The sequence below is a fragment of the Apostichopus japonicus genome, chromosome 3 (genome assembly GCF_037975245.1).
Source record: "Apostichopus japonicus isolate 1M-3 chromosome 3, ASM3797524v1, whole genome shotgun sequence".
NCBI classification, from domain to species: domain Eukaryota; kingdom Metazoa; phylum Echinodermata; class Holothuroidea; order Aspidochirotida; family Stichopodidae; genus Apostichopus; species Apostichopus japonicus.
In genome coordinates this window covers 11,682,324-11,705,564 of record NC_092563.1, presented here as the reverse complement: position 1 = coordinate 11,705,564, position 23,241 = coordinate 11,682,324, and the positions used below count along the sequence as shown (strand labels likewise).

Below are 23,241 nucleotides of genomic sequence, written 5' to 3'. Positions count from 1 at the left end.
TGTAGTGGCTGAATGTATGAATACTAAGTCGATGAAACTGAGTTTCATGTACAAATTTATTTAAATCGTAATTATAGAAAATCATAGACAATGAGATAGCTTAAATTGTACTGATTAAAGAATATTCCAGACCAAAATGAGAGCTGGAAAACATTTGAAAGAGCGAAAAACTGAACCCAATTTATCAAAATCCCATAGCACTTTAAAAATTTTAATTGTATCCAAATTCTAACGGTTACTGAAAATGAATCATCCAATTATAAAGGAATACGTAGGCTTTTGTAGACAAAATGTGAACGATACATTGAAGTACTGTAAACAGTATGAGAACAGAGCAGACTATGAAAATGGAGCACACAGGGTTATCAGGTAGGGGAATAGTGACTTTCTCCAAGCGCGTATCCAGGGGGGACGGGGGGGCGGACACCTATTGTGGACCCCTGAAGCCCCACGCAGATAGCGTTCTCGTTGACGATAAAAAAGGATCCGCCCCGCCCACTTAGATGAAATCCATGGCTACGCACTTGACTTTCTCTACAATATATCAGGTTCACATTTTTTAGTTTGACTCTCCCTTCAACGAAATTAACGCTTGGAACTCAGGAATAAACTGTTCAATTTTAGGTAAAGAAACAGCCATAACAGTACCGTTACCATGGTTTTAAGTGTTTGGAAATTGGGGATATTGAAAAAGTAAACAAAGTGACCGAGCTGGTGGCGGGCGAAACTTACTCCCTGTTACGAACCCCCCCCCCCTCACCCGCCCCTCCGATAAAAGTATGTTTTCGACACGGTGTGACCGCTTACTAATTAGAAAAGACCACTCGTATAAATCAGGCTTTGGCAAGCTAAATTGAAACAAGAAACATGTATTACTTAATATAAGAAGATTTCCGTAAAGAAGACACAATACATGCAATAATATCTGGAAAGTGTAATTAATTGAAATGAATTTTAAATAAGGCTGAGATGTTACCACTAGAATGTATATGTAGCCATTTTGATCACAGTTATACTAATAGATTAAATCAGTATTAGTTGTGGAACATATGTATTGTTAGAACAATTAAAGGAGCATGGATGTTACAATCAGAAAACCTGCCACGATACTTCATCACCTCCACATATTACAGAAGTAAACGACAGTGATGTGTTTAATTTCTGTTGTAATTGTTCACGTTTATAGAAATTAAGCACAAATTTGAAATTTTAAGGCTACAAAAGTTAGACATGCTGGTTGTAGTACAAATATTACTACAGATATGCCCCTTTAAATGTACTAGCATGTTAAATGATTCTGCAACTGTTCTGCAACAGTAATCAGGTGTTAACAATATTATCATGCAAGAAATAGATGGCAGGGGTGGGGTTGCTGGAAGTCACATACTAACTCTGCCTCAACATTAATTACATAAAGTCTTCAGTCCCGGGATCCGCCCTTGCATAATATAAATATTCATTAATCCTTTCAATCCACAGAAAATCATTGCATTCAGTTAGTTTAACATGTCATTCAATAAATTCATTAAAAAATTAATTTCTGTAATTAATCAAAGAATTAATCAATAAATATTGTGGATTACAATTTAATTATATTTAAGAATATTATTTAGGGAAATCCACAGAAAATTCATTGCATTCAGTCTTTCTTGTTTTGGGTAAAAAGACTATTAACATGACAATCAACATTACAAATTGAAACTGCTACACAAAATATAAATATTCATTATTCTCACGAAATCCACAACTGTATGTCATTGCATTCAGTTAGTTTAAAAAAGGTTAGATGCATTAACAAATTTTCATTTAAAAAGATGATGAAATTCTGTGATTAGTCAATAAAGCAATCAGTAAAAATTTAAATTTTTAATTTAATTTTGATAAAAATCCCATTCATAAAGAAAGAAAAGTGTAACTAATCAATGTCGTGTTTACAAGGCATTCAATGTTTGTCCTCTACTGACCTTAAATGCCCAGGGATCTCTACAAAAACATGATAATGTTTTAAACAGCAACATGCTACATAATATGCTTCTGAGGAATGAATAGTTAGTTACGGTCCACCTACTATTCCCTGTTGAGTTTCACAACTGCTTCATAGATATTTTGTAGAAATCCCCCGCTCTGCTTGCGACATGGCTTGTCCGCCCTCCATGGCCTTCTTCTCGGTGGAGGGGGTTGCTTAGGCAGGCTGAAGTTGATCAACCATCCATACTTGGACCGTTTAGGGGTATCATCAATTTCTGGAAGAGGAGGTTGCATTTGAGTTTCTGAAGCTTCTTCAAAATCCTGAAAGACTGTGTCATCATAACCTAGCACTATGTCATCACAGGCTTGTTCCACATCAAAATGGTCACTACTGGTGATCGCTGCCATTTCCCCAATAATTGGCATGCTGTTGGATAAAATGTGGATATTGATCACTATTTTAAAAATAGCCTGTTTTACTAATGACTTTTTTAAAGCCCTTTTAGCAGCTGGATTATAAATATGCGCATTAAAAAATAAAGCTCTGTCATATCTACAAAATAGGGAGATTATTATGTGGAAAGACTTTTTACTCAAATCTTTCAGAAAATGTTAAAGTAACAACGATCATACAAAGGAATACATAAGCAGTAGAAATGTCCTTTTGTTTCTCTTTATTTCTTAAATTCACAAAATACAACCAGTGAATATTATTATCATCCTCAAATTTAAAATGTATCACATAGTCAGGGTTTTCTGAAAATCTGCCAAAATACCACAAATAGCTGTTAAAAAATCACAGTTTGAATTTTGTTTGCTAAATCAATTAACAAAAAACATTTGTCCTGGTTAGACACTTGTAAAAGTCCTATTATGCGTTCAAACAAAGGAACACATAAACATGAGAACTATTCTTTATTTTCGAAATTCAGAAAAGACAGCCACTAACCCACATTACCATTCCGTTGATCTAGAAACATAATATGTAGTCATAAAACTCCACAAATAACCATTAAAATTTAAACAGTTTGAATTTTTACACCAAAACAAATTCAAATATTTGCATTCTTGGACAGATTATTGGAGCAGAAAAACATATTGAGCCTTTTGAGCTGGTGAGACACTTGTTAGACGGGATAAATTTAGTATTTCTTGAATGTCGTAGCTTTTTGTTAGTTACCATATCACAAGGTAATGTATTTCTTTGTTTAAACGCATATAAGGACTTTAATACCGGTCGTGGAATCCTGGGATATTCCACTCTATTTTTTTATCTTATAGGCCTACGTGTAATATATGGTAGCCTATAATTACATTCTCAAATTTTTTTTCCTGTATATTTTGAGATTGGTTCTTATTTAAACTAGTCAAGCCGATGACTAGATCAGCTAGTCGAGACCCCTATTGGCGGTTAGTAATGGTTTATTGTTCATTGTAATCTTCCTTGTGGTCATGTCATTTAATCATTATCAGGACATTATTGCATATGATATCATATAATACCGAGGTCGTTTCTTTCCGGGTGTATTACTGTTTACGCCTTATAATGAGCAGGATGAACACTGATAACAAATAAGTCAGTCAATATGAAAGTTACTGTTGATCTCATGGAAATCCGTAGAGAATCCGAAGGGGACCATTTTGGGCATTAAAAGACCGGTTAACAGTCCAAAGTATTTATTAGCACGAGAGAATACTTTGATGCCCTCCTTCCTGCAGCCCCCTCCCATGACGCCCATGGTTATTCTGTTGGCTTTTTGGTAGTAAGGATAGCGTGCATATCTCCACAGGGTTATCAAAACAAACCTGTATAACTACAGTACATCCCTTTAGTGGAGCGCTGGAAAAGGAATTATGGAGCTCGGGCGTCATATTTTATACCAGCAATATCATTAATTTATCATTGGTCCCAAAGTGCATCCAATACCGTCGAAGCAATCTCGATATAAGAACCTTGTACCCCACCATCATATCCCATTCCTCATTCCTTTCCATTTACAACAGAGGTCTCGCATTTAATGTTTTAAACTATATACCCTTAAGAATTCATTACAAATTGAAACCATAACCGCGTCTAACAAATGCAGCTGTATACAGTTATAGCGATTAACTCACATTTTATTTACGGATTCGAGTGATTTATAATTTATCTTCACAGTGTAAGACGTACACATTTTACTAATAACATCATCTATTAATTAACGATCCAACACAGTAATTAATTAAGATATGCATATAGTGTGACTCTGGTGTCGTATGATTAACGGATTAATCTTCTCGCGTCATTTATAGCGACGCCGCTTTTCTTCAATTCCAGTAGCGTTAAACAGTACTAATGAATATACAACCCTAATCGAGATTTTAACAAATTCCCAGACCTGTCATCTATTTTTTTTCTTTTCAATATTGTTATGATACTTCGTTTATCCATTAACACCACAGCGAAATTTAGGCAGATGTTGCAGCTGAACAATTTGAGAAAATAGCTTGAAGAGACATTAATTACGAGTTAATTGAAGGTGAGGAAATGTCCCCTGCAGTGTGTTTAGTCAAAGAACCCAATGTATTTTGTCCTCCTTTCCCTCTCATCTGTGACGTAATATGCTTTACTTGTTATTAATAGATAAAGAGTTAATAAAATGGCCTTTTTATTAGGATTAACAGTGTGACAGATTGGTCACGAATGCAGTTCGCCCTATAGTCTTTGTAGTCGTCCACATGGCTTCTGTGTTACTACATGAGATGCACTAACCTCGTATTTCGTTGTGTAGAAAGCATTACATTCATATTCACAATGATTGCATATACATAAATTATACACACGTTGTTATCATTCTTTAACAGTGATCGAAACTTTGTTTAGGTTCTTTCTTTTTTTTTTCATTTTTGATTGTGTTTTCTTTGGTCATTTCTTGTCACTTTTTGTTCTTGCAACACCATTTGGAGATTAATTACATACGCACATTCTAGGTAAACTTGTATTTATTTATTTATATATTAAATAGCACATTAATCTTTGCGGTTAAAACCATCTACTGAAGAAAGGTATAGAGCAGTATTTGGCTGTAAGGCTACCAATCAATCATGCTTTCTCTTAGATAAGACGGCATTTACGGCAGTAAAGGTCAGGTTAGATATAGATATATCTGATTTTGCCTTTTCATTAATGTTGCCTTGAACAGCCCTCTTGAATATCATCATTAAATCTTCACATGGAAAGAGAGAGAAAATGTGATAACCTACCAGCAGCGTAAGGGCCTACGGTAGATATCAGAAAATTGCCGTTTTCACATTTTGTATCACTTGTCAAAATTTAGAAAATCAGAAAATGCAACTATTGGATATAGGCAATCGACACTTAGCACCAGAAATCAGAAAAACAGCGTCAAATGTGAAAGAAAAACTTCCGTAGTAAACTGTACAGCCGTTTAATGGAATAAATAAGTAATATAAGTTAAATACGTTATTAAATATGATTACATACAGAACTCGTCGGAATGTTGAAACATATTAGCATGTAAAGTAAGACAACATTAATTATAATGTAGTTAACCTAATGTTATGTACTGTATAAGTCTATGCCATCTATAGTCTATGTCACATGTTTTATTGTTTACCTGTTTTAGCACATACATTACAAAAATAAGAGAAAGGTGCATGTGTCATGCGAATGGGAGTAGGGTTCTAATTAATGAAAATTTATTATCAACTTTAAGGAGTATATATCTTCATATACCAGGGTTCCGTGAATGTGTACATGAGTATATATGAAGTACCAGGGTTCCGTGTTATTGAGCTAGTAGTAGTAGCAGAATCTTCCTGATAATGCTAGTATCACGTGTGGATCTGGTTCAAGCAATTCTTTCCCATTTTTAGCCTTGCCCGGTCCCACTGGGGATATCTTGTGGCATAGCTATCACGTGTATAGCAGCAGCGCTGCATCTTGTCAGCTTCAAGTATGTTAAAACTTGATGTTCTTGAACTGAGCTCGTTGAGGTCAGACATACATAAGTTTTATATGTATTAGAGGAGTAAGATGATGAAGCAATTAATTGCAATGGTATGTGAAGACAAATAATGTGAGAGTTTCGCCAAGTGGATATAATGCTTAGTAAAAGTGAAGGGAAGAAAAGCTCCTATACAACGAAACTGCAACGCAAGTTAGACCAAAATGTAGTACATTTTACCGGTATATACATTACCGGTTTCCCCGGCGCCTTAAATGTCCTCGCCATGCATTTGAATATTGACTTTATATCAGTTTTAAAAAACATAAGAAAGTCTGATGTTTTCCAAGCGAGTATCAACACTTAGACCTATACAGTAATTCAAAGATGAAACCTACTGATATCGTTAACAATACTTGCCTGTCTTCGTGATCTCAGCGGAGCTGCAAGAAATCCTTTACATACAAGAAAGGTATAACATTTCTTGAAAAGTCAACTCTGACGAAACTGTACAGGTGTAATGGACATACCAAGTAATATCAAATATGTGTTATGTATAAAAGGTCAAAAGCAAGTAATTATTGTCTTTTTATGTGCATTAAGCTCCTTAATCGCAACAAGGTACATTGTGATAGAGGCTTGTACCTTGAAGACCTTCAACGTAAAAGGTTATAGGTCAAAGCTATATTTACTACGAATACTGTTCCGTAAAAGAAACATTGTTTTATTTCAAATTCCCTTTCAAAGAATGACCATTGGTCGTACTAGTTTTAAATGAAGAAATATACGTTTTTCGAACATGTTCAGTATATAAAGTAATGAAGTTTTAGTCGTTAAATTGTTTTCAATTTTATACATTGGGAAAACAAATTTTAGTAACTTAAAAATAAAACTAAAGGACATCGTTCTAGTAGTTCCTCGTGTCGTGCTAAATGATGACCCCAACAGCTGTTTCTTGCAATATCATATATGCATAGACCTATATCAGGAGGTTCGAAGACACGTGACATACATTTTGATGGTGTTAATTTGTGTCGATAGAAATGTCAAATTTGACTCGTAAGTTTAGGTGGATTGTTTAAAAGAGAGAAATTAGAAGGAAACACGTAAGTTGATAGGCTAAGACATGCGGACACTCATTGCCGAGATCTTTACAAGGAGAACGACGATGATACACCGAACAGGCTTCTTGTACTTCCATTTACCACGCTCAATTTCAAATCTGTTCAGACAATTTAGCTAACAAGTGTTTTCAGGTGGGAATGTCGTGCGCAAGACTCTTCAACCGTATTTCTCCATATTTTGAAAATCTTGGCCTCATTTCAAGGCAGCGCCGTAGCTATCACGTTTTTGATATTATCCAAAGAGAACTGTGCAGAGCGAAACTACAAATTTCATTTATGTCATACTGAACAACGTCTCTGCTATCTGACTTCTTGATTTTTTTTCCAAAAAAAATTGTTCGAAAAAGGTCAAATTCTCATTCCTGATCGAGATTGTAAGTGAAATTTATCAAGTTGAAGTTTAATCACGTAAATTAGAATAGTTTGTAAACGCACACAGGATTACTGGAAGTGACAGTATTTATTGGCGGTAAAAGAAGAACGTCTAATACAGTGATGAAGACAATTGATTGTACTTCAATGCTTGTGCGTTAACGTTAAATAAAGACATGATGGTTCTGTAGATTATAATCAGTGCGTAAATTTTACACTGCGACTGGTAACTTGTGATTAGACAGCTGCTGAATCGGAACATTTTAATTTATTGCTCCTCGTCAAGATAGACAAGCGGCGAATATTATGACGTCTGATATCTCGGAACACAAAGCAGGCTTTTTCAAATGAACTTGTTTACCTATAAAAACTTCATAATAATGTAGTTCAAAGTTTGAAATTTTCCAGTGCTCGTTTCTATATGGCTAATCTTTTATGGAACGAGTCTGGACGAATATTGAGAACCGATTTGAGTATTTAATTGCTTGTTCATTAACGTTCATTTCTACGAGGGTTTCTTAATGTGATTAATACTATTATTTGGGTCTGGTAACAATTTAAGAAAACACTAAAAGCAGTTTTAACGAAACCTAGTTGGGGTTTATTATGGTATGTTCCAATACAAGTTATAATCAGTTGATCCATATACAGTGAACATGGATTGATATGAGAGTTATAATGGATACATCATATACACCAAGTGTAATCTGGAAATAACCAGGCACTGAAGCAGCTGTTTGACAGCTTTCTTCCTTCAGATCTACTAAGTATTAACAAAATTGGATTATAATTTAACCCAAGCACCCTATCATAATTTTCATGAACTGTACGGTGATAAGGGAGTAGTTATGTCATTCGAATGTTAACATCTCTAATAATTAATTACAACCAATCATATGCAAGCAATAAAGTGGCAAAGTTACCAAAGTGTTGACTTTCTTTCTTCAGTTTGAATAGAAGATTGATAGAAGAGGGCGTTGTGGTCAAGTGGTTAAGGCAGTGGACTTGTGATCTAAGGATTACAGGTTCGAGCCCTGGCCAGATCATTGCGTTGTGTCCTTGGGCAAGGCGCTATATCTCCATTGCCTCTCTTCACCCAGGTGTATAAATGGGGACTTGCGAGGTAACTTGTAAATATAGTTGTTTGCGCCGGTTTGTGGCTGCACCCTATGGGAAGTCCCCCGGGGGACACGTGGTTGTGGTGCACTGTGGTGCCCCAGGAGAGATTGATTGAATTGTGCACACTTTGCTGTGTAGGTGTGACAAGTTACCAATGACCAGGGTTAAGTTGTAAAGTCGTGTGAGAAGGCCTTGGCTCTAAACAAGACTGTAAACCCAAAATTTAAAATTATAAATTAAGATTGACATACCAACTGAAATTGATACCGAATACTATCGCAAAATTATCACTTCATTGTCTCCATCAATGTTACAATTGATCAACTCCTATATGCTTGTTAAAATGTTATGTTTTCAAAGGCATAACAAATGCCTTTAAAGGGCATGTATTCACCGGCCTCTTAATATCCAATACCGTTTTTCATGTAATTATTTTCAGAAATGGGTTTTTCAAGAGATCTTTGCGTATTTGATGTTTATTAAAAAAATATATATCATTGTCAGCACGTCCTTGCTTTTGAGATTCGAGATGTTTGTTTAAAAATTTAAGTTGCAGAAAGTTTTGTTCACCAAAGATCTTTAAATAAATTAATTTAATTGAAGTTTTCTTCAAGAGACTTTTCTTCAAGGCTATTTTATTTTAGAGATTTTTGTTTTTATTAGAGATTTTTACATAAAATAGGTTTGTTCAAAAGATTCCAGTTTACTGGAGAGATTTTCAAAAAAATTACCTTAAACAGGTATTTGTCCAATGGATCTTTATTTAGGCTAATTGTATGTATGTATGTATGTATGTATGTATATTAGATCCTCCTGCAAGCAGGAACTCGCGAAGAAGCCTAATTGGCTTATCAAAGCCGCAAGCTGACCGAAGTCAGTCTCTCACATTCATATTTAACGTCCATGATTATGAATTGTTAATTGTCAACAACTCTGTAACTGGACGACATACATTAATCTGGGAGTGACTCGAACCGGGGACCTTATAATTGAAAGGCACCGGTGTTAACCACTGAGCTAACACTCCACATTGATCTTATTTAAGAAAAGTAGGTTTGAGAGATAGTTGTTTATTTGAATTTTGTTCAAGAGATATGTTTTAAGAGATTTTAGTTGGTCAAGAGATTTGGGTTGAGGAAATTTTGGTTGTCGAGATCTTCGTTCCAGAGATTTGAGAAGTCTCACGATAGTGTCACTGCACAACTTTAACACAAATTGTGCAAATCTATCGTTGAATATAGATTTGTATTCATATATGTTAGATGAGAATTTTATTTTGTGACTTTGGTTGGAGGGCTTCTCTAAGAATTTCTTTCTTGATTTAGAGGTCTTTGTGATCAACCATTAAGCTTCCTTATTTACTTTGGAAACAAACACAAATTGAACTTTCCATACGCATTGTGGAGAGTATTGATCGAAAAAATATGGGTAAAATTCGAAATTTGTGTTGTAAACAGTTTATGGGTTTTATGATTATAATTAGCTCTATACTATATGGGAACCCTAAAAGTCGAACAGGTTCGTATACGAACTTACATACATATGAAATGCCATATTATTGTAAATGTCAAGCTATTATTGATACGCTTGTATATACAGAGCATTTTCTTCCTTTGTTCATTAAGATGTCCAAAGTGTTAACAAGTGCAGCATTTGCAGTAAATGTAGGAATTATTGCATATTTTGTACATGAAACGAGTCCACAGCTCGCAATTCAAATTTGAGTTCAAAATTAGAAAGTTGATGACTGCATTCGCTGTCAAACAGCATAATTGTAAGCGTACATATATAATTAAGAAAGGTTCAGTTGTAATTCATCAATGACTGAGCCCTAATTCAGTTTTGTTTTACCGTTTTCATATCACTAAGCAGACATAATAGTTTGATATTTAGTATTAATAATTCCCAGCAGCAAATGGTCTTCTATCTCGTTGCTTAAACCAAACTTACAATGGCATGAAGTTACGTCACACGCATAACTCAGCACAATAAAAAAATCCTTTTAGTCTAACGTTAGAGTAACATGCAAAGTTCAAGTTAAAGTGTTTGCAGGTTTGAATTGTGACTTCTCTCTAGCACGATATTTCACCCGGAAGTTTGGACATACCCTATGCATAATTGGTATGGGATTACAAGAATCTCATTTGTTTAATGTAGATTTATCTCGTTGAGTGCATCATAAAACATTTTCTTTCCATAGTAGATCAAATCGGTATAGGTTTCAATTGTGATGGTAATGCATCGCCTGACTCAATAAGTGACGTTTGAATTTGTCTCAAATTTGGCACAACATTAAGTACAAGAAACTGCATTGCTTTTCGTTAGGTCAAATGTCATCTGACATCAGGAGAAGTAAAATTTTGGAAATTTTAAAGTCACTATATCTCAAACCGCTTTGATATTATGCGGAAATCTAAGGTCTGAATGGTTAAATTATTCATATCTGGTTAAATCGATCAGGGGATCCGATCCGGATCTGATCCTCTGCTCGTTCCCCAGTGTGAAGAAGGCCACTGTGTTCACATAGAATAGATAAGGTTGTGTCTGTGATCCCTCGTGATCTGATCAGTGGCGACATCACGTGTAGTGTGTCACTCGAGATCTTTATTACGAGCGCGTTGTCAGATATTCATACCTCTTCTCGTCAGAAAATGACAGGTAAGCTACACCGATAAGTCTTTCGTAAAATCCCTGGCGTATCTGTTTTACCTCCATGCTATAAGCAAAGAAAAGGCTGGTTCCAAGTACGTCACGGACATAACTGTACGTGATGAACTATTAAAGCTTATTTAACCGATATTTTCAACTAGCCCAGCAAAGTTTTTTTTTTCATAATGTGATAATTCGTTTCAAACAATCTCTTATTCACTCCGTCAACTCTGTAATTGGTCAACTCATATGACAAATATTTGAGAGTATATCAGACAACAAGAAAAGGGCTACCGTAGTATCGGAGTTATGCTAATTGTTTACAATTCATTGTCCAATCAAGGTTCAAGTTCGACGGTACACCGGTATCAAATAAATCACATTTTCTTGTTCTCTATACTTTTTATCTATATATCTATTTATCTATACTTTATATCTACCACCGCCACTTGTTAGCTAAATTTGGACTTGGCGGCAGTTCTAACTCATTCAGCTATATCTTCCCATTAACAAAGACAGTGCCATGTAATCACATGATCAACTGTTTGTTTCATATTACCTATCACCCATATCACCCATATTACCTATGTTATCCATATTACCCATATCACCCATATCCCCCATATTATCCATATCACCCAAAATATCCATATTACCCACATTATACCCAAATTATCCATATTACCCGTTTTTTTTTTTTGGCCACAAAAGTACAAAGTGGGAGGAAGTCTTCCATAAAGCTTAAAAGCCTAACAATGTGGAAGACTCTGAAGAAAGAAAAGAAAAGAAAAGAAAAGAAATATATATGTATAAATACATAAACATAAATATCAATACAAATTAAATGTTCAATATATATATATAGTAATTACATACAGGTATAATTGGTAGTAGTCAGTAACTAGCTATTAATTCCTTACAAAACCACTTCTTAAAGGATGTGACTGACTTGTTACTCTTTAAATCGTTCGTTAGAAGATTCCATGTTTTTGTTGCACGGTTTTGTAGGCTTAAAGTTCCAATGGTGGTATTGTAGAGATTATATCTAGTGGGCATGATTAGCATGCCTCGTGTAATGATTATGTACATCTCTGTTACTGGTTAAAAAAATAGTCAAAGACAGTTGGTAGTAATCCATTCCAGGTCTTATAGGCAAATAATGCAAGCTTAACTTTAATGAGATCGTGCAATTTTAGTAAGTTGAGTTTCTTAAATACTGGTGTGCTCACGTGGTTCTGAGTGTGTTATGTGGTGAATGGCTGCCTTTTGGAGTATTATAAGATTGTTAAGGTTGGTGTTGTATGTACCAGACCAAAAAATGGAACAATAAGTGAGATGCGGGACAATCAGGGTCTGGTATAGTGTTCTGAGTATGTTTTCCGATAGATAATATTTCAACTTAGATAATATGCCAACATTCCGTGCAATTATACTGCATATAGTTGAAATATGGTTGCGCCAGCTAAGTTTACAATCAATATTTACACCTAAAAACTTAGTAGTATAAACTTGCTTAATTATTTTCCCGTCCGTACATATATCTTTATTCCAAATAAGTGTATTACGAGTATTAAAGACAATGTAATTACTTTTTGTACATTTAGTGATAATTTATTGGTTGGAAACCAATTACAAAATTTATTTAATTCAATTGACACGTTGGAAGTGATTTGTGATTATGTCGTCGCTCTCGAAGAAAATACTGGTGTCATCAGCAAAGAGAATGATTTTGGCTAGTTTGGAGACGTGACAAATATCGTTAATATATAGAATAAAAAACAAAGAACCTAAGACTGAACCCTGTGGAACGCCGCAACGAAGTTTAGCAAGTTCGGATCTAGAGTTTTTATACCAGGTATACTGATATCTGTTCGAAATAAAGCTTTCAAGCCAGTTGAGTGTAGTTCCTCTAATGCCGTATGAAAATAATTTATTGATAAGGATGGTATGATCGATCGTGTCAAACGTCTTCGAAAGGTCGAGGAATACACCAATGCAATTTTTGCCATTATTTAAGACTATATAGTATGTAAACTGTTAACTGCATCTGCCAAAGCCAGTTCAGTAGAATGTTCGGGTCGAAAGCCGTACTGTTCTTTACAAAGAATATGATATTGGTTAAGAAAATTAAATATGCGATTGAACATTTTAGAAAAACAGGAAAGCAATGAAATCGGTCGATAATTCTCATATACATTTGAATCTCCTTTTTTATAGATTGGTATAACCTTTGCCATTTAAGTTTATCTGGGAATACGCCAGTGTTAAATGATAAATTACATATATGGGTCAAAGGCAATAAAAGGAATAACATTTTTTATAATACCAGGATTGAAATCATCATATCCTGCTGCTTTATTGGGTTTCAAGTTGGAAGTTGCGATTTTAATTAGTTCTTCTTCTATGACTGGGAATGTGAATATTGATTATATATCAATTAATAATATATTAATAATAATAATATTGATTGAATATTTATTTTACTAGCAAGCGATGGTCCAAGATTTACATAGAAATTGTTGAAGTTATTCGCAATGATGTTTTATCACTGGTTTCTTGGTCACCATCTTTGAAAACAGCAGGATATGATGATTCTTTACGGTTATTGTGCAACATTTCATTAATAGTACGCCATGTATGGTTTGTGTTATTTCTGCTCTCATTAAATTTATTGTCAAAATAGAGCTTTTTCGAAAGTCTAATTACTTGCTTAAGCTTATTGCAATACGTTGTGTACATGGATTTGTTCGTAACTGTAGGAGACTTTAACTGACGTCTGTAAAAGTGTGTGCTTCCTTTTATTGGAAGTCGTAATAAAATTCGTAATCCAGGGGTGTTTCTTTCTACGGCGCTGTTTTTGATTGATTTGGCGAATAGGAAAACAATTATTATAAGTTGAACTGAGATAATTCAAAAAGGTATTATAAGCAGAATTGACATCATTTTCGTTTAAAACATTATCCCAAGATGTGTCCCTTATTTCAGAAGTAAAACGCTTTTATTTGTTAGTATTGTTATTACGTTTTATACCCATATTTTATACCCATATTATCCTTATTACCCATAATATCCATATTACCCAATATTACCCATATTATACCCAAACGTGATGATAGCTGAAAATCTTACACCGTACAGGGAGTTATGCCAGTTGAATTAATGTTTGAGTAAATGTGTAGAGCGTATACTAATTAACCTAATACTTCCAACATGTCGTAAGTCAACGAAGTTCAAAGCTTCGAAAAGCACACTCCAGCTTGACAGAAATGTTCATGCACTTTAAACTCGGTTGTTGTATGACAATCGATGTGCGTCCGTAGTGATGACATCACAGCAGTCATATAACCAATCAGATCTGCAATTTAATGTATTGTTTTGAATCCTATCTACATAATGAATGATTCGAATCCTATGTACATGACATATCTCCGTGTGTTAAAATACATGAACATATACTTCCAGACCTATTAAGTTATCCTTTGGTGTATCACAAGGCTCTGTGCTAGGTCCTGTCCGGTTTTCGCTGTATACAAATCCACATGAAGGAATAATACAGAAACATAATCTTTAATACAATTTCTATGATGATGTTTCCCACATACATTTTACTGCTGATCACGTGGCTGCCAAGGCTGCTTTTCTAGTCTCGAGAGTTGTATCAATGCAGTGCGTTTATGGATGTCTCAAAAAAAATTAAAAATAAATGATGAAAAGACTGCATTTATCATTTTGGCTCCAAATATCACCACCATAAAGTCAACGTCCCTTGTCTTCTGGTTGGCTCTTCAAATGTACCCGCCGCCTCAAGAATTCGAAATTTGGGCACAGTATTTAACTCATGTCATGCTGTGTGCAGTAGCTCCACTTGCCATCTACGCAGAATCAGATTTATGAGAAAGTATTTAACTCAAGATGACGTTGAAGAACTTGTATACATGTCTTTATTACTGCCAGCTTGGATATATCGTGTAACTACCCTTTTAAATGGCTTGCCAAATAATCATACTTCTCGTGTAACTCGTCTTCAGAATATTGCTGCCAGGATTGTAACACGTACTAATTCTAGAGAACATATCACACTTGTATTAAGAGGATTACACTAGTTTCCAATGATACTTACATATGTTTCCTGTTGCCGGTGTATCACCAATATATTTATCTGACCTGTTACTACCTTATAGTGCACCTCATGAATTGCGCTCTCGGAATAAACGTCTTCTCGCCGTAATGTCTACTAACAGATTCTGGGAAAACCAATGTTTTGCTTCACATGTAACCCACATCTTTTGAAGAAATTATACCTGAACTCATCTTTCTCTCTCCTTCTCGTGTGTCCTTCAAATCTACTCTGAAGACATAATTATTTTTGTCTACCTATCGTGCAATTGTTGTCTTACAACGCTTTTTAAAAGAAAATACAAACGAAATACGTCTTTGTATGCGCCACTTCATCGTTATGATTATCCAATGAAAACAGTATGCACTTATCTCGCCATGCGTTATGTATGGTAAAGATACGTTTCATAGACGACCCACACAACTAGACCACAGAGACTAGTACACTCATAGAGATTTCCAAATGAATGATACATGTATTCTGCTTCTTAACTGAGCATATACGAATATTGGTTGAAACAAATGAAGCATATGAGGACTTAATTTGTAACAACCTGCACCAACTACTGGAGCAACAGATTAACGAATAAACTTAAAATATGCACCAAACCAATGCTGAGTGTGAAACAGGACTATGTACATGTTATACTGCCATTGACGACTCACGTATAAGCGCTGTAAGCGAGGCCGATTACGGTAAATGTTAAGTTCGGTAGGATACCAAAAAATACTATGTACAACACTATACCGTGTGCAACATATATTTAATTAAAGTACTATGTACAACATTACAACCGTGCGTAACATATATTTAATCAACGTTCTTCTTTGTAACATCTCGTGGCCAACTCAACAAGCCTTCTCCACCAGCGAGCAAGGGCTCCCCGACAGCGAACATGCATGAGTGAACATAAAGATTAACTATTGTTACAAAAATAAAGGGCATCATTCCTATATCGTCTTAGCATTTCGGATATGCAAATGAGGGATAAAGGTTAAGAGTTAACTTTACAATTGAGTACAGTCGTTTGTTATTTCATTAAACATATAGTGGGCCATCAGTCTTTATTATAAGATGTTACAATATTCTCCCCTTGGCAAAATAAATCGTCCTCGATTTATACATTTTCCTTACAAAAATACATTATTTTCCTGAATGTTAATATTGCCATATTCCATTGCAACTTGACCAAAAGTAACACGATACTATATAACATGTTTTGTTCTCCAAATTTTCAAGTACTTAAGAACATCAAAACTACATACTAAATATCACAAAATACTCAAAAATACAACTTCACAATTGAGAACACGTTACTCCACTATTGCCTTACAATTATTTGATACTTCTAAATACATAATCTCATTACCGACTAGAAAAACGGTTAGGTAAGGTCCTATAAATACCTGATCCCTCTCAATACGTGATCTCGTTATCAATTAATAATACTGCCAAATCAGGGGTGGGACTACGATGACGATCTCTAGATGACCCTAAATTGTGATTCTGCTTTAGCTCTAGCTCCTCAACCTTTCTGACTAGCCTATCGACACTGTGCTGCATTCTTTGGAAGTCATATTGATGAATAGGTTCAAGGGCGGCGGAACCGGGGGGGCACAGGGGGCACGTGCCCCCCACTTTTCCTCAGGTTAAAATGTGCCCTTTTTCTACATAAAAATTTCTATATAAAAAAAGAGTTTACAAAGCGAAACCCACGTCGAATGAAATATTTTGGGAAGTTTGGAATGTTTACCACAGGCGTATAGGAGCCCAATTTGATTTGGGGGGCTGTAACGACTTGCCGGAAAAATATTGCCAAAATTTTTCGCGCGCTACGCGCGCGTTCAATATGTTAATGTGCATATCATATAGGCATGCATTGGTTATTACATCGCATGCCAATAACATACAATCATTTGCCGTGTTATAACGGTGTTATAAAAATTGGTTAGAAATATTTTGAAAGTCGTTACAATAATAATGATCATAATAATATCAGTTTAACCATTGAAGAACACATAGAAAATGATTTTTCTTTCAGTATTTTCACATATTTCATTTGCTTTCATGCATGTATCGATCGCGTGTGCAGGGACTTGGACTTTATAATGATTTCACCTCATTTTGTCTTTGTCCTTGTTTCCCAATTTGCACATTAGATATTGCAGTGCTAGTATGCATTGTTTCCTTGAGGGAGGGGGGGGGGTGGCGTTGATGGAGTGATGTGTATACACAAAAAAGATAATACAATAAGAGTTATAAAGGATACTAAATATCAGGCTGCATCAGTCCAATCGAATTTCTGAAAAGTGCCCTTCGACGTTGGTGCCCCCCAGATTAAAAGTGCTTCCGCCGCCCTTGAATAGGTTGCACTATACTGTTTGGTTAGGCTTAATCTCATTCTTGGTAATGTCCCTGCAACCATGTCAATAACCTTTCAAAACTAACCGCTTAAGCATCTAAGCAAGGCCGAAATAATTCTCGGAGATTGAAGAAATGTTACATGTCACCCAAAATGGCGCTGAATCAGAACTATACGACATTATACAACCCGTTTCTATCAGTTATTTTCATTCTTGCGCCTGATTGGCTGATATGACATCAAGTGACCATTCCTGGCCATCTGGTTCCTTCAATAACGGATAGTTTCCTTCATTAGTATGCACAAATCTATAAAAACACATCAAGTTTTGAGGGAATAGAAGCTGCTGCTGTTGCTAAGCAACACGGTGCAGTGTTACTTTCATGTTTCAAGGACACTGGCAAAGCTCATCATACATACAATATACTGAAAGTCAATGTACTTTTCCAGTGATCTTTTATTGACGCATAGATATTCTATGCTTTGAGCTAACAACTTTGAACTAATTTTGGATAGAAAAGCTAGAATCCCTCCTCAGACTACATTTTATTCGTATGAAAAGAATAAATTGTCTTCGGACTGCCTTTTATTTGTGATCAGTCATGTCAGAAATGGTTTGCGAGTCCATATTTTGAAAGTAAATCTATTTGTTAGGCTCATAAAACATATAGGCCTAAATGAAAACTTTATTAAATCTGGTATCTTCAGGAATAATGAGATGCCCTCAATGTCACTTCCAAAATTTCTTGTCTTGCTTTATTTCAGATTATCAGCACAAACAATTGTGGTTAACATATGAAGCCTACATCATTCCTGACGATATTTGTTAGCGAAAGCTGTTGTACCCTAGCATATTGGTATTTCAGTGGTGGGTCTAACGTTAGGCTTAGTTGAAAAAGTCATTTGAAACCATCAACATCTTCCAAGTAAACTGAAGACTGTCAATTGAACGCTTCAACAGTTAACTAACTCTCAAGTGATCGGATCCTTGGATCTTTGTAATATGAAGTAGCCTAGTCGATCAGCCTATACGTAGGCTTAAATGGTGTAAATGATTTACTATGTTGTAACCCGATCATCTAACGTTAGCCCTAGCCTAGTCCGTAGGCCTACAAAACAATCATGTTGGTAAATAACGATGAGCATAGAATCCCTAACTTATCAACAATGTTTCACAGTAACTTAATTGTAGCCTTCAGTCACCAATGAAAGTAAACATGTGATCAACATTTCTTAACCACAATGGTCTTAACCTTGCGTTAATCACTTTTTTTGCGAACATGTTTATAATTTTTCACTGTAACGTTACTAATAATACTATCGTCGTTACATTGTCACTTGTTATGTACTGAACGTTTAGACCTTTGACAGTCACCCACATTACACGGTAAACATATGAGTTTTCACGTACATTATGTACGTAAACATTTCGTTATTTACAGGACAAAAAGTCGCCATTGTGTTGTCCGCCAAAACAAAATACAATCAAACCGAATGGAGGAAAGAGAAACCGTCGCGAATCCTTGCTCTTTCATTGGTTGTCTGACTGCCTGTTATTGTCCTACTTCAAACTGATTTTTCCACGTTTTGTAAACATTTTGTTAATGCACGGATGTTTTTCATAAATTTCGGATGGAAGAAAATTGCTTTAAGCTGCCTGTTATAGGCTCGTACAACGTCTCGACCCTAAATTTAAGACAATAACGCCTCGTCCGTTATTAACCGAAACTAAGGATTTCCAATGTTTATTCACCAATAACAGGCAGCCGAAAGCAATTTATTCCTTAAACAGTTTCATGGTTTGGTCCTATACGGACATTTGACACAATAGTAGAAGAACCAATGATCCAATAAACAGCACGTCAGGTGTCCTCGTCAACGAGAAACCAGGTGATTACAACACCTGTTGACCGAAAATGAAATAGTATGAGCTTATCAGAGAAGATACGTCTGCTGGCGAAAAAAAGTTTGTACGGAACAAACTGAGATGTACGTTTAGCTTCTTTCTAATTGTTCCATTTGGACTGATAATTAGACAAACTGAGATTTGCATATACCTGTATTAGATTTGGGGAAAAGTATTCGATACAATTTAAAACCTTCTGTTTTGTATATCTATGCAGTTTCCGAAAGCAATCACTCGGTAAGGTTTCTTTCTAAGATGTGAGATGCAATATGTCTCTTTTATTTCTATAGAAATCACCACATTATACATGGTTATGAAAAGTTGTTCATGGTTATGAAAGTTCGTCAATATTCATTTACTGGCAGTAATTAATTTGATTGATTTATTTGATTTTCCACAGATAATAAATCTATACATGTGGAGGGAAGTCCTCTAAAAAGCCAATTCAGGCTTAACAAGGTAAAGGACTCCCAAGAAAAAACAACAACATATACACATAAATGTAAATATAATTAATGTCTTAATAAGGAATAATTAATAACAAACAATATAAACGATGTATCAATACTGAGAAATTACTTCTTTTTTTAGCGTTTTTCTAAATGTTACTTTAGATGGTTTAGATTTTATAGTAGCATTTAGAGAATTCCATGTTCTCATAGTACGATTCTTTAAACTTAACGTACCGAATGTTGTATTACATAAGTTGTGGTGTGCTTGACTGGCACTTCTAGTGCGGTGACTACGTATGGCGCTGTTAAAGAAGTCATGAAAGGCTGCAGGAAGTAAGTCATTCCAAGCCTTGTAAAAGAATGTGGCTACATTCAGCCTAACAATATCGCTAAAGTTGAGCAATTTGAAAAGTGAGCTGGTGTGGTTACGATATTCAGAATGAGTTATATGACGAATGACTTTCTTTTGTAGGATTAATTAATCAAGATTAATTAATCAAGACATAAATCACACAACACTTTCGCTATGCATTTACCTCAATATTAGATTCCGTTACAGTGTCATTGCTTTACTCAAGATCGGGTCCCTATCATTCAGTAAACCAAGGGTTATTATTCATAGGTACGTAGAAAATGGAATAGAACCTTCAATTAAATCAAGCTGGGGATCAAAAAGAGTGGCCGGCCTTTGTAAGCATTCATGGACACCGACAGTTTCATTGATATGGCTTACCCGATATTGGTAGACACACGAAGGCAGTAAATGTACCTTGCCAGTCGCAGACAGACATCAAAATGTACCCAAATACTACACTGATGAGGTTGCCGCAGCACCACCCCAGAAAGACTAAGCCAATGGATAGGTTCCTCTCAACATATTGGAATCGTCTGTAGTCATAAAAATAACATTGATCGAAATTTTTTTAAATGCGGCAAACTATACAGAAGAGCCCCATGCTTTAATTTAATTGCCGTAATGTAGTTGGTCATTTGCAAAAGAAGTGTACGTTTATCATGCGGCGAGTAACATATCACGTGTTAGGTCTTTCTTGATCGTTGATGTAATTTTGAAACATTTGAGGTGAATTTCAAGATAAAATTAATTCCATTTACAAAGTATAATAGAACTCGGATACAACCTTCAATATTGCTACAACATCATATCAAATTTGCATTACATTAATAGTATCTTCATTTAAAACTTAAAATGAGGTACATGCAATATTGCATGTCGCAGGTAAATGTTATCACATCATTCTTTTCTAAATAAGGTCGAGATTTTTCGATTTGAAAGGCAGGCGCAGAGTCTTCTAAATGACTGATGAACCAGTTTGGGGGGGGGGGGGGAGGGGGCATGCGGAGGAAGAACACAGCCAAGGACGAAGACACGCTCTACTCCTTTCTGAACTCGAAGACAAACATTTTGTTTTAAATTGTACTGCATGGAACCCGTAATAGAAATCATAGGCATTCGCAATTATAATAGATGACCTTATTCAAGGCTCCTTTTTTACGTTACATATACGATTGACGAAGGACTGGTCTGCTTACCTCCAACCCACAACCTGGAAGATAGTAATTAGGCAGTTCTGAAGTAGGGCTGTACAGTTGATCAGCATGCAGTAGATAATAGGAACTTTATGTAGTTCGCACAGACCCAGGAAAAGACAAATGGCACTTTGAAATACGCAGTTAATAAGAATTACAAACTGTGGATGAGAGAAAATTGCACTTATCATAGAAACAAACTAACTTCGTTCACGTTATTAATGTTACAACAGCAAAACAAATGAATGCCTCCAGCTCTGACACAATATATGTAACCTATATTCAGGGCTAACAACCAGCCCGTTAAGACGTTCAGGGTCCTAGAATGGTGTAACTTATATTCAGGGCTAACAACCAGCCCTGTAAGACAATCAGGGGTCCTAGAATGGTGTAACTTATACTCAGGGCTACCAACCAGCCCGGTAAGACGATCAGGGGTCCTAGAATGGTGTAACTTATACTCAGGGCTACCAACCAGCCCGGTAAGACGATCAGGGGTCCTAGAATGGTGTAACTTAAATTCAGGGCTAACAACCAGCCCGGTAAGACGATCAGGGGTCCTAGAATGGTTAGTAAAGATCATCCTTTATTTCTTGTTAAACGTTGGTTTTAAGGGGAAAGAAACTACATCGGTGCAAACGTTAACTTTATGTAAGCTCCTGATACAACAAGAATGCAATTCTACTCTAACCTTACTGATCTTCTGTGTTATTAATTAACTTTCAAACAATGTTAAAATGCTTGTCTCACTCTTGGATCGTTTGCAACATTTGGCGTACCTTGAAAGATGTTACGTCCAGAAGGAAACCACCTCCCATTCTTCCAATTCCACCAGATATAGAGGAAATGGACCAAGTCATGGTCAAGAATGAGTCATCATTGATGATCGTCTGGCCATAAGACTGAAAGGGAAATACTTTAGGAATATTGACTGTCTCCGTATGTGTCTACTTCACCAACTGAGACCAGTGCCACTGGACGCATCCATCCATCGATACATCCATACATCCATCCATCGATACTTGCATACATCCATCCATCCAGCCATAGATCCATACATCCATACATCCATCATATCCATACATATATTCATCCATCCATACATACATACACCAATACATACATCCATCCATACATACATCCATACATCCATACATCCATCCAGCCATAGATCCATACATCCATACATCCATCCATACATACATCCATCCATCCATACATCAATCCATCCATCCTGCCATTCATCCATCCATACATACATACACCAATCCATACATCCATCCATACATCCATCCATACATCCATCCATCCATCCATACATCCATCCATCCATCCATCCATCCATCCATCCATTCATCCATCCATCCATCCATCCATCCATACATCCATCCATCCATCCATCCATCCTTCATACATCCCATACTTCCATCTATTCATCCTTACATCCATACATCCATACATCCATGCATCCCTACATCCACACATCCATACATCCATACATCCATACATCCATACATACATACATCCATACATCCACACATCCATACATACATACATCCATACATCCATACTTTCATACATTAAATACATCTATACATACACGCATACATACATACATCCTCCATACACACATACGTCCATCTATACATACATATATCCATACATCCATCCATACAC

General features: G+C 35.7%; 1 protein-coding gene across 3 annotated transcripts in view; it reads right to left on the bottom strand.

Annotated features, from left to right (window-relative positions):
• Nucleotides 1-13,667: 13,667 nt before the first annotated feature.
• LOC139963413 (apicoplast pyruvate carrier 1-like) overlaps nucleotides 13,668-23,241 on the bottom strand; it is a 30,667-nt gene continuing 21,093 nt past the window's right edge. Inside the window, exons 6-9 of one of the 3 annotated variants that reach the window (XM_071964177.1) lie at nucleotides 22,344-22,466; nucleotides 21,568-21,725; nucleotides 20,750-20,904; nucleotides 13,668-19,561 (exon numbers count right to left, since the gene is read on the bottom strand). In XM_071964177.1, coding sequence (XP_071820278.1) covers nucleotides 19,521-19,561; nucleotides 20,750-20,904; nucleotides 21,568-21,725; nucleotides 22,344-22,466 — 477 coding nt within the window. In that variant the 3' untranslated portion in view covers nucleotides 13,668-19,520. The remainder of the gene's footprint in view (nucleotides 19,562-20,749; nucleotides 20,905-21,567; nucleotides 21,726-22,343; nucleotides 22,467-23,241) is intronic. The other 2 variants (XM_071964158.1, XM_071964168.1) reach the window with 2 other exon arrangements.